Genomic DNA, 12,422 nt, shown 5'->3' on the forward strand with positions numbered 1-12,422 from the left:
ACGTCTCTCTCTGACCCCACAGTGACTGGGCACCTTGTTCTTAAACACTGAGGGAGAAGGGAAAAAAAGGAAAAACGCTTGACTCACTGCTCAATGTGAGCCTTCTATACCAGCTGGAAAATGGCTTATTCTTCTGGTCACCATGGTGACAATTAACAGTGTTTCAAGGCCTTTTGTTCCAGGCCCATTTGGGCAGATTTTTTTTTGGGGGGTGGGGGTGGGGGTGGGGGGGCGTGATTTTTCACCAAAAAAAGGAACCCCTTGATTTACAAAAGCGTGCACTTTGCATAAACTGTCAAGCATGTTGTCTCAACCGGGGGGGTTAACTTTATTCCTTCTCCTCCTTTTTTCTAAGTAAACATTTTTGCATTTTCTGTGTGCGTGTGTTTGTGTGTGTGTGTGTGTGAACAGAGAGAGGGAGAGAGAGACAGAGAGAGAACAGAACAGAGAGAGCGAGGGAGAGAGCGATACAGGGGGAGAGAACTCAGACAGCCACCGAGGCCCTGGAGCTTCCCGGCTGTGGACTGCTGCTCTCTCCGGCTCCTTTTCTTCCTCTCTTCAAAGTGTCCGACAGAAAAGAGCAGATACTCCAAATTATTAGCACAGCGGCTCGGCCACTGGCTCAGAAAAAATATCTTAGCTCTGATTGGGTAAAATTACACATAATAAAGGACATAATTCATGTACCGCAGGTTGATGTACATATTCTGTGTAATGGCTGTGTTGCTTTGAAGTGGAGCCTCCTCGGCTAATTTTAAGCAGTGAACGGTGTTTGCAAGGTTCACTTTATTAGCATGCACACGAGAAGGCAAATCACAGCCACTTAAATCACAGTTCATTTTGCAAGGGTAGTAGGCCTTCTGCGTATTTATGCTGAACGCTCTCAGCAGTTGGACTCGGTGGCGTTTCAGGTTAAGGTCGAAGGGCGTTCCGAGCCCTTAACGCGGAAGGGAGGCTCGGCGCCGGTTCCTCCGCGTTCCGCTGTGCTTAAAAACGCCGCGTCCGCAGCGCTTCAGCGGAAACGCGCCGTGTCTTCGGGCTCCATTCGCCTCTCTCTCTCACCGAGCGCGGGCCGGCTTCAGTGCAGCCGGGGGTAATCCCCGCCATCGTATCCAGATCGAATCGCCAACCCGCGTACGGGAAGGGGGGGAGCAAATGGAGGCATGGTTCCGTGAGGACCCCCAGAACTGTTTGTTTTTCCCGAGCCGCTGTGGAGCTCGGCGGTCCCCCTCTCTGGAGCTCGCGCCGCGGGCCGGCTCTGCTCTCCGGCATGACGCTTCGCCTGGTCCTGCGGCCTTCGCCTGGTCCTCCCGCCCCCGGGCACTTTTAGCCAGGCTACGGCCCTGTCCTCCAGTGCTCCCCCCCCCCACGTGCGAACTGCACACCACCCCCACCCTTACTGAGTGCATGCTCAGGTTAGCGGGGTAAACGAAGCCCCCCAGCCCGAGGAGCGGGCCAGGGCCGACCGAGACCCCCCCCCCCCCCCCCGGCACGTTTAATAACGCCGTTAATCTTGTTATCGCTCGCCCGCCATTCTCTGGCGCAAAAAATTAGTCGCGGGGCCCGCCCGCGCTCCTTCTCCCCGCCACCAGCCCCTTACGGCGGACGGTCCCGGGGAAGATTTACGCCGCGTCGCGCCGCCGTCGCGCGGGGGGGGGGGAGGGTGACGAGAGAGGCCAGTTTGCGCGCCCGCCGTGTCATGACAACCCCCTGGTCTCTCTGCCCGAGCGCGACAATCGCTGGCTCCTGAATATTTAATAAACACCCCGTCCCGCCCCGCCCCGCCCGGTTCGGGATCGGCTCCGAGAGGCCGGGGACGGGGGTCGCCACCCTCGTCCGTCTCCGCGGGGTACCCGCAGATGTTCGGGGGGCCCCGACGCCAGCGCTCCTGCGGGGCAGCTCAACGCCGCTCCCTGAACAAACGGGGGAAAATTACGGTTCCTCGGGGTGCTAAGTGGAAGGCGCATGGCTGTAATTTGTCTCCGTGACGGTCCTCCTCTGTCTCCACGCGCGGTTTTTTTGGTGGATGATTTCTTTCCCTCGTGCGGTGTCCGGAAATCTGCTGGGAATCCCTGCATGTCTTTAAAAAAACGAAAGAAAAAACAGCCGGGTCTTGTTTGGTCGTGTCATTACAAAGTGAAATGTAAGGCCGGTCTTGACGAACAGGGAAACATATCTGAAAAATATTTCAAGCGCTATTTATTTCTACTTGTAGATATCTTGGTAAATGGTAGGTAGGTAACATTTCTGTTTTTCACTAGCAGTCAATAGTGCCTTTGCTTCCAGGAGCCTTCGGTCTCCAGTGTGGATTATTTGTGCCAGTAATGTGTTAAATGTTTGTATAAAGGCAGTTAAAAGGCTGGGTTTCAGCCTCAGTTCATGGAACCTTACTTCTGTTGTCTCGACACGTCACAGAGTCTGAACAAACTTTAATTTAATGGATAAGATGAATCTACGGGAAAATGCATTAAATGTTTTCATGTATGACTGCATTTTTGCTGACATTTTCAAAGTCTTTCATAGCCATTAATATGTGAAATGAATTAAAAAGTAATGACTGCTTGTTGACTTTGCCTCACATTTATTCTAATGTGTCTTTCAACGCCGCATTCTTGTCATTTTCCATTTGCCATTCCCCCACCAAAATTTCAAAGCCTTTCACACTTCAGTTTTAATTCGGTTAAAGAGCTCCTCCCAGGCATATAATGAGCACAGACACAGAGCTATTCAGAGCTATTCAGACTGCTATAGACTACCTTAACTGGCCTCTGCAGTATTGACCACATCAGTACAATCAACACGAGGCTAATATCCTGTATCCATTAACAGCACGGATCACAGAATATTCCTTATGCTCTGGTATAATGAAAAACTCTATGGGAAACCTACTGCCCCCATGCTAAAATGTAACCCATAAGCAAATCTGCACAACATTGCTCCAGCAAACGAACAAGCTCAGTGTTACCAGATAGCCGCACCTACATTACAAATGACCAAGTAGCATTTATTGTGTCCAAATAAGTTGACAGTTGATGAAACATTGGGCCTGAAATTTTAAACGCAGTGATTTAGAACATTACATAGGATACCAGTGGTTTCTAGAACATGAAATAAATTGCATTCCTTGATTGTCCCAGCACAAAATAATGACTGTATTTAAATTATTTTTCTTAACATCAGTCCACTGTGCTATGATAGTGGTTAGCAAACTATGGATAGCTATGCTACAGAATTAACTGCCAACTTACACTGTTTTTTTCCCCTTTAATTACAACATGAATGGAATGCTGTGAAATACTCAATACAATTGTGTTATCTAAATCATATTTTATAGAAGTTCTCCAAATTTTTACAGCGTCGTGGTACTGGTGGCTAAAAAAGTGATGCCGCATAAAATGTGTGCCCCAAAATAATCGCAAACCATTGACAAGGTTAACAAATAAGGCTCACTAATGCCTACAGGATAGGCAAAGTGTAGCTGGTCACTGAAACTGAAACTACATTTTCAGGGGCTCTAGTTCAGGTTTTGTGTGTAGCGTTTAAATAAGCAAACAGATTTCAGTTTAAGTTTGCTCTTAGACATAATCTACTCATAGTCCTAGCTAGTGATATGAGTTGTCTGCTATTTGATTTTGTCGCCTTGTACTGTATTTATAACTGATTTTCTGTCCCTTTAAACTTTTGTGATAAGTGTTTTTCAAGCAGGAAATGGCTACCAAAGAACTTGGTTGATGACCTAGCTGACCTTGTCGATGTGTGAAGAGACTTTCGAAAAAAACTTCTGTATTTTTTGGGGGGATGTGCTTGTTACCAAGAGGCCTTTTCTAAATTAATCTTAAAGTTTTGATCTCATACATTTTAAGTACCTGTATTTTGTGTTTTTTCCTTTATGTGTCTTGACTCCTAATCGATATTTTGCCATTTTTAAACAAAAGAAAACCTGTAAAATCAATATTTGCTGTCAAGGAATAAATAGCGCGACTCCCTTATTTTTTAGATGGTAAAAGGTTTAATTTTGCGGCAGTATTGAAAGAATGAAAGGGATTGATGGCTAAAAAGAATCGGCGATACCATCTCTGTCATAAAGGCGACAGTGAAAAATGATTCTCCGACTGTTGACAGCGAAAAAGGGAGGGAAAAACACAGAGCACATTTAAATATTTAAATGTGCGTCGGCTGTAATGATAAATGACAACCGAAAACTAGAATCAAGTAGCTATTGATGCAGAAAATGAAAAGGGGGGGGGGGACGAGTGAAGAAATTAACCGAAAAAGGTGTGAGATTGAATAGCGTCGACTTGGCGCCGTACAGTATGTTCCTCAGCCATTAAGCCGGAAACGGCAGCTCTAAGAACAGATCCCCGTTTGCAAATTTCCATACTATTATCGTGCATGCAAATAATGTCTCATCTTCGTGCGATTCGCCAAAAAAGTCTCGGGCCGACGTATAATTCTATGCAACGAGCTATATGCCCCAGTGAATTTGACTTAAGTGGCAAGTTTAAAAAAAATAAAATAAAAAAAATACATACGTGGCAGTGCATTTCGGAAGCGAATTTCTCAAACTCGGGGCTCGTTGCCCAGCCCGGCGCTGGGTACAGGAGGTGTGCGGTCGCTCTCGAGGCAAAGCGGCGTTCGGGTTCTGCGTCCCCGCGTCGTGGCGCCGCGTGGAACAATCGCGGCTTTATTACAGGAGGTGAGTGGAGAGGTCATCGCGTATTGGCCGCGAACGCCCAAGCTAATGTGGCCTTAATCCCGATTTAAATGTTAAGCAAACAATGTGTAATTAGAAATCAGGGCTTGGGTGTGTGGCTGTTTTTCTCCATTAAGCAGCAGTGCGTTTTCCCTAACGGGGGCCGCACACTGAATGGAAATAATGGCCCGTTTTTAGCTTGCGTCCTCGCCGGTATTGAGATGTGCGGAGTGGTTTTGCGTGAGGGAGACTCGGAGGAGGCGCAGGGGGGAGAAGAGCAGAGCATTCTGGGAGAGCGGTCAGGTCATTCTGTTTGGGTGCCTGGAAATATATTTGGTTCATTGCTGAATGATCTGAAGGAGGGCAGACCGAGGTGAGATCAGAATGGAGACAGAAGGCTGATGGAAGTCATTACTGAAAGATGCTGAGACGGTCATGGTGATGACCGTTGGGATGGTGATGACTGGCATGTTTGTGGCCAGATGCTTAGAATACGAATGTACCCATACGTACCAGTCTGCACAGTATTGCAACCATCTTCACAGTACGCTGTCTGAGTCCTGTGGTGCGCAGGGTTTTTCCTGGCATGAAATGGGCCTTTGGTGCTCCCCATCATTGGGGTACCGCTTGCGGTCGCACATAGGGTCACCTTGAATTCGCATTGAACTATTTCCTGTTTTCCCTTTTTTCCCCACTTTTCCTCTGGTGCTCCTAAATTTAGCTTTGGTGCTACCAAATGTTGCCTTATGTCGAATGTCTTATCCACCAATCTGCACGGGATACAGACTGTGACTAGTGTACGGATCTGCACAGGCTGCTGAATGTGTCCAGTGTGCATCGCGACTGTGCGGCCTGGCGTTTTCAGCCCGGACCCTGTGTCTGTCTGCAGGGAAACAGCGTGGAGATGGCCATGTGGCTCCCCAGGAAGACCCAGCTGCTGGGCCGGGCGGAGTCCCTCCTGAGGAGCGGAGCCCAGCTCCCCGCCGACTTCCAGGAGCGCGTCGGCGCCCTCGCGCGCAAGTGGGACCTCCTGCAGGTGAGCGCCGAAGAAATCGCGCCGCGGGGGAGGGAGCTCGGGGTTTTTTTTTTTTCTTTCCGCGGAGACCATTGGCCATCCGTCAGAGGCGCTTAGCGGCGGCCCCCCTCCGCGGGAACCGTTCCCGCCGCGCCGGGAGAAGCAGCCGAGGCCTCCCGGGCCGCTCCCCGCTAATGCAGGTCGATATCCCCCCTGAAAGCTTTTCTTCATTTATTTCAGTTACAGGAGCCTTTTAGAACCCCGCGCGCAGATAAAGCTGGCCATGAGCTCATCTGAGGGGAGTGACTCAACGTGGGTACAGTCTCTAAATGATGAACAAGCCTTAGGGCCCCCCCCCCCCCCAGAGCTCTTATCTATGCAAGACATAGACAGGTAGCAGCAAGTAGACTATCCCCTACTCTACCCCCCCCCCCCCACCTTCAAGCACACACACCTCCTGATGGGACAGTTCCTCTCTTGGATAACGTCCGAAGCGCGAGATCTTATCGGCCGCCACGCGCTTGACGATATTATTAATCGCGCGGGGTCGGCTAGCGATGCCTATCGCGCGTCAGCCGCGCGCCGCTTTTAAGGGCTCGTCTTGGATTAATCGCGTTCCCTGCTAATCCATTACACGAAAAAAAAATATATAATCGCGGCGATTTTCAATTAGCCGCCCCGGTCCCGGCGGCTCCCGCGGGCGCGTCTCCTCACGCGGGGAGCCGGCCGGGAGAGAGGGAGAGGCCCCCCCGCCGCGCCACGCCCGGCTCCGGCTCCGACGACGCCCCGCGCCGCCGCGGAGGCGGGGCTTACGCCCGCCCTGCCTGCCCGTTAGCGCTAGTAAGCGCTAGCAAGCGCTAGCAGCTTTAGCGAGAGCCCCCCTAAGGCCGCGCCTTCTCCTCCCCGGCGGCAGACAGAGGCTCCCTCCTCGGCCGGCTACACAGTTCCGCTTTGTTTAGCTGTTTATTTGCTCGGGAAATTCAACTAGGGACGGGTGTCAAGGCAACAGACTGGGGTGAAAATGAAACATGGTGGCACAATAGAAAAAAAAAAAAAAAAGGGTTCCTTCTATAAAAGGGCGAAATGATTTGTGAAGGAGAAGGGGGGGTGGGGGAGGAGGGGGGGAAGACAGACAAAGTACAAATTGATCCTGCCACTGACCTGGACCAAATTCCCCCGCTCCACCAATAGGAGAGGCCTCAGCTGCAAATGTTTGGAACATGTCTTATACATGAGCAGAAAGGGATGATGTCATGTGATCTGTTTTGCATATTCCAATAGGATCTGTGCTCATAACGCTCGCTATAGAGCCGTTTTCTTTTTTTTTTTTTTTTTTGTTACACTGATCTGCTCCAAGTCAAAGAAACGAGAAGGGGGTGGATGGGGGTTGGAATTAAACTCAATTAGCATATGCATTATTCTCCAAAGCAAAAGAGTTTTAATTTAAAACTAAGCACCAAAGAACTTGAGATTGTTTCCAGCACAGTAATCAGTGTTAATTAACATTTTGTTGCTTTACAGAAAAAAAAAAAAAAGAAAAGAAAAAAAAAAACAACAAATAAATAAATAAACGCTGACATTTGAACAGAACGCACATGTAAAAAAAAAAAAAAACAAAAAGAAAAAGAAAGTTCTGTTGGGTATGGGAAGGTTCCTTCCGTCTCGGGCGCGCGGCGCGGAGCGGAGCGGAGCGGGGGGGAACCGTCAGAACGAGGCGGCAGCGGTGCGGAGAGTTTAATCTGCGCGTTTCTGCTCCCCGCGCTGCGCATTACGCCGTCTCGATTGCATATTAAACAAGCCTATCAAGTCGGGCGCTGGCATCTGCTGCGCTGACACAAATTGTGAATTAAATGAAATTGATGTCCTCTGTCGTATATTTATGAAGACAGACCATTCTCTGAAGTATTCTGCTTATGAAGAATTTATGATTGCAAACTGTTCCAGAACAAAATAAAGTGGCAATAAATTCCTTTTTTTTTTTTTTTTTTGTAGCCCGACCCTCCAAGGGCATTGATTTCACCTCCTGCTGCCGCGTTTGTCGCGACGCAAAAAACAATAGCTAAATCTGGAATCCATCGAGAGCCTTCAAATTATCAATATTCAAACGAGGAGAGGAGAAAGGGAGCGGGGAGGGGAGGGGAGGGGAGGGGAGGGGAGGGGGTGGGCTGGAGAGGGTGGGGAATGCGGGCAGTGTCCTTTTGCGGAGAGTTAAACACTTTCGAAAATAGTAACAAAGAGCCACTTAGGGGCCTTTTCAGGGGGAAATTATTGACTTCAAAGAAAAACGGTCGAGCGAAATTAACGCAAGCGTTCTGCTTCTTATCAACGGCGTGTTGTTGCTTCCTCCTCTCTCGTGGAAAAAAAAAAAAAGCCCGGGCGTTTCTCAAAAATTAATTTCCACCCTCCCCCCCCCTCTATTTTCACACTTCCCGCCCTCCGTTTGTTTTTCTCGATTACGCGGCGTTCCGACGAGCCCGCTCGCGAGTGGGTTCGCTAATTAGCAAACAAAATGGCGAAAATTGCCAAAACACCGCAGATAAGGCGGATAACCTCTCGTGCTAATGCGTGGCCCTGTCAGAAGGAGTCCTTTTTATCGGGGGGATTCTAAAACGCCGCCGGGCCGACTCGTCTCGCCATTGTGATGCGCGCGAACATCGCGCGGAGGCAACACAGCCGCGATAATAGAAGAAGTCGTTATTAAAGATGCGGAGGGGACGCCGAAATTACCGAGTGGTTAATTGATGCGGCACGCTGGAAATAGCCACTTCATTGCTAACTCATAATCACATCTGTTTCCATTACAGCTACTCACAGACACCGCGCACAAAAGAACCACAATTACGCCGGCCAGTGTGTTTATTAATTGGATAATGGTGTGTTTTGTGGCGGCAGATGCCTTTCTCGGGAGCGCAGAGCCCGGTCCCGGCTCTCTCCGTGTCAAAGGCCCCGTTTCTCAGGCAGGTGGGAATCTCGCTGCCGCTCGCAAAGCACACTTTCAGACTGGAGCTCAGCGTGACGCGGTGGGTTCTCCATTAGGAGTAAGAGAAAAGAGAAAATTGCTCGCCAGACCCTCGTGGGGGGGGGGAGTTTTTTTCTTTTTGTTTGTGTGTGTGTCTGTTTCTTGTTTTTTCATCAGGCGAACATTAGAATGTTGTGCCGTTAAAACGTGCGGACGCGTTACGCTTTCTTTTTGCGTTTCACGCGTAGCGGCGTGGCGTGCCGAAGCTCTCGCTTCGACCGGGAGCGCGGTTTCTCCCAGACGCCACCGGCGATGAACGGTTAAACCCCTCGCCTGTTCTGCTGTCCGGACCTCATCTCTCATAAATATGTAGCTTCGGTGCACAGGAAGTGCTTGTGCGGCGATGATGCGCTGTTTATGCTTTGTTTAACGGTGTCTTTTCTCTCATTCGGAGCGAGGTTTGTTAATGAATGAGATGAGGACAGTGCATGCGGAGGTGCCCGTTGGGGTCGAGTCCATGTACAAGTGGTCAGGGTCCAGAGGGAACTCGGGGATTGATATAGTACATTATGGCTCTGAGAACAGTGGGGAATCCCTTCATAGTAGTAGTAATAATGATAATGGTGATTATGATTATCGCAGTTGTTGTTACCAATTTGCTGAGAAAATACCTTTATGTAAGACAATTTTCATTACTCACACTTAACATGATTTATTGTTGTAAGTGTTGGATATTTACCAAACTGAGGTAATCATCATTGTATGTTGAATTGAGTGTGCACCCCTTGTCTGTAGAGAAAATAGACTCGTTTACTCTTGGAAAGATGTATGTGTATTCCTCCTTGCATCAATATAGTTCACTTACAATATATCAGAATACAACTAATTCCTTATTAGTCAAATATGCCAAGAATGTTTCTTCTTTCTAAGCAACCTTTTAAAAAAAAAAAAAAAAAAAGGAGAAGATAGGTAGTACAGTTACAACAATGTGCTGTTCTCCACTTTAATCCACATCTTAATCCATGCATCTTTTTTTTTGTTTTACCCAAACACAAGATTTTAAGATAAAAATAAACTTTTGCTATCACATGGCCTTATCCAGGGCGACTTAAATGTGATATTGTAGCTCGCATTTCACCCGACAGTGTTGGACAGTATTGTAGTAGGGGGAATTAAGCTCAAAAAAGGGCCAAAAATAAAAGCACCACATTTTCTACAAGTACTCTTTGGAATGTATAGAACCGTCTCAGAAGGGGCGCCCAGAATTTCAGGTGAATTTCATTGGGAAGCATGTTGGTCCGTTGATTTAACAAGCCTTTGAAAGGACAGATTTACCTCTGATGAAATAGACCTGATTGTGCGCAAGGTTAAAGTGTGCGAGCAGAGAATATATTAAAATATTAATATAAATAAATATTACTATTAATATTTATATAAATAAACATAAATAAATGTTTTAATAGTTCATTAAAATTCTGAGGATTAATCGTGAATGTGGTGCAAATTCGGTTTCGTTTCTGATTTTTGAAAAGGTTTATTTTGCTTAATTATTATTTTAAGGTCTCTTTAAAGTTGCTTTGTTCAGTTACGGAGAAATCAGCAGGGTTTTAATTGCTGAAATAATGGAAACCCGGCCATTGTGATTTCAAATTGTGATTACAAATTGTGTACAAAATGGTGAAAACTGAATTAATCTTTGTTTTTTTGAGGGCTGTATTGTAATGTTCCACCTGACTCATCCAAACACCTGAAGCACATTTTGAGCACTCCAAATGTCCTCTGAATTACCGTGTGTTTTCATGAGTTCTCTGCCGAATTACAGTTCATGCACTGTTGTAGGCATGATATACGGTGTCATCAGCCATGTCAAATGGGCAGCCGTTGTACCCTAACAGCCAGCCTTCCAGAGGGGGAACCCCTTGGATGACTGCAAGAATGAGTTGGCCAATATAAAGGAGTCATGGCTTGATCCTGGATAATTTGTGAATGCTTGTATAACTTTACATCGCATTGCAAATCACTTGGACGTTGATGGAGTGGGCTCCCTCCATGGTTCACATAATATAAGAGCATTCTGTGCTGGGGCGCACAGTTGCAAGTGCGTGCAATCGATGTCACCAAAAATCCCCAGGAAATCCAAAACTCCTGTTTTGCCTGTTCCTGGCTGGCTCATGTTATAGGGTATTGAATGTGGGGCATATTGAACTAGGTTTGAGGTAACTGCATGTATGACCAAACTACTATTATATTCTGAATATATAAATATCTATATAAATGTAAATATCTATTTTTATTAAGATATGGTAAATCATTAGATTTATCTAATGTAGAAACCTAACTATTTGCAGTACCAATAATATGAATATAACATAAGCTTAAATAGCATTGTTCAGTCAACAGACTTTTAGATCAATCGGTGACCAAGTTGGTGGCCATTTTGAATTTATTCAGTAACTTACTTCCTGTTTAAGATTTTGTGGGCACACCTTCTAGAATGTCTTGGGATCACCCAAGGGACATCATGCTTTTATCTGCCAAGTAATGTTTCTTCGTTGAGCATTTATATGGCAAAGTGCACAAAGCAGTGTTAGACTTGCCCACCTGCCTACCTCACCTCTCGCCGCTTAACGTCCACACTTTTCACGGTTCCTCCTTGTCCCTGTCCGCTCTTCCCATGCTGTGTCATCAGAGTATCCTGGGGGAGCACGCTGAGGCCCCCGGGCCCGGCAGCCCCACCCACGACCCCCGCGCCCTGCTCTCCCCGGAGACCAACAGCATGCTGGGACAGCTGCAGGTGCGCATCAAGGAGCTGAAGGCCTGGCTTCGGGACACGGAGCTCTTCATCTTCAATTCGTGCCTGAGGCAGGACCGGGAGCAGGACCAGCAGGCCGGCAAGCAGCTGCAGTACTTTAAGGTGAGGCTTCGGCCCCGCTCCCGCCTCCACAGTGGGACTCCAGCCAGTGAACCTCGGCTAATCGGGGTGCTGAACAGTGGCAGTCCTTAAGTAGGAATGGGCGAGTGCTGATAATTGTCCCGGATCAATTGTTATTGCTTTTCTGTATTAACATGCCTGCCCGTTTATGTACAGTACGGATCGCTCGCCAGCTAATTTTCTTTCACTTGATCGCGCTGGATTCTGTTGCATTACTGGACCTTTGTTCACCAGTACAGACTGGGTTGTGCTGTTTTATATTTATATTTCACGTTAGAAAACGTAAAATACGTTAAAGCACAAAAAGCAAGTAATCAGGGATGATTACTGTAGGGTTGTAGAGCAGCTAAAAATGACAGTTTATCTTTTAACAAAGATAAATATATATTAACAATATCTGAATATTACTTAAAAATAATATGGCTGCATATGTAAAATTGAGGAGTTCAGTTGGCAGCAAACGGGCTATTTGCTGGGTTCGCTTTTTCACTGCTCCTTTCAATAGGCTGCTGTACTTTAGTGTGTGTCCTAGTTTTAGATTCAAATGGAATGTTCCTTGCAATCGTTCACTTTGCTGCTAATAATTACATGCAGTATATTGTGAAGTGAAGTTAGTTCACCTGGCTGGGTCCAGCTTAGACCTTTGTTTAGTCAAATTAACAAACTTAAGTTTCTCAATCCACGCAAGAACCACAAGCTCCAGACAAAAGGTCAATGGGAAGTGTATAATTGTGGAAATCATTATAAAAGAGAAGCTAACTGCTCACGGTGATGAACATATCAGTCAGTGCATGCTCGAGTGGATGGGAAACAACTCTTGTAT

The 12,422-nt window shown here is 47.1% G+C and overlaps 1 protein-coding gene across 6 annotated transcripts in view; it reads left to right on the plus strand.

Moving 5' to 3' along the window:
* Window positions 1–12,422, plus strand: part of akap6 (A kinase (PRKA) anchor protein 6) — a 169,539-nt gene that overhangs the window by 132,406 nt on the left and 24,711 nt on the right. For all 6 annotated transcript variants that reach the window (XM_064329976.1, XM_064329984.1, XM_064330007.1 and 3 more), the window contains 2 exons: window positions 5,583–5,729; window positions 11,357–11,581. In XM_064329976.1, the coding sequence (XP_064186046.1) occupies window positions 5,583–5,729; window positions 11,357–11,581 (372 nt within the window). The remainder of the gene's footprint in view (window positions 1–5,582; window positions 5,730–11,356; window positions 11,582–12,422) is intronic.

This window comes from Anguilla rostrata, chromosome 1 (genome assembly GCF_018555375.3).
Source record: "Anguilla rostrata isolate EN2019 chromosome 1, ASM1855537v3, whole genome shotgun sequence".
NCBI lineage: Eukaryota > Metazoa > Chordata > Actinopteri > Anguilliformes > Anguillidae > Anguilla > Anguilla rostrata.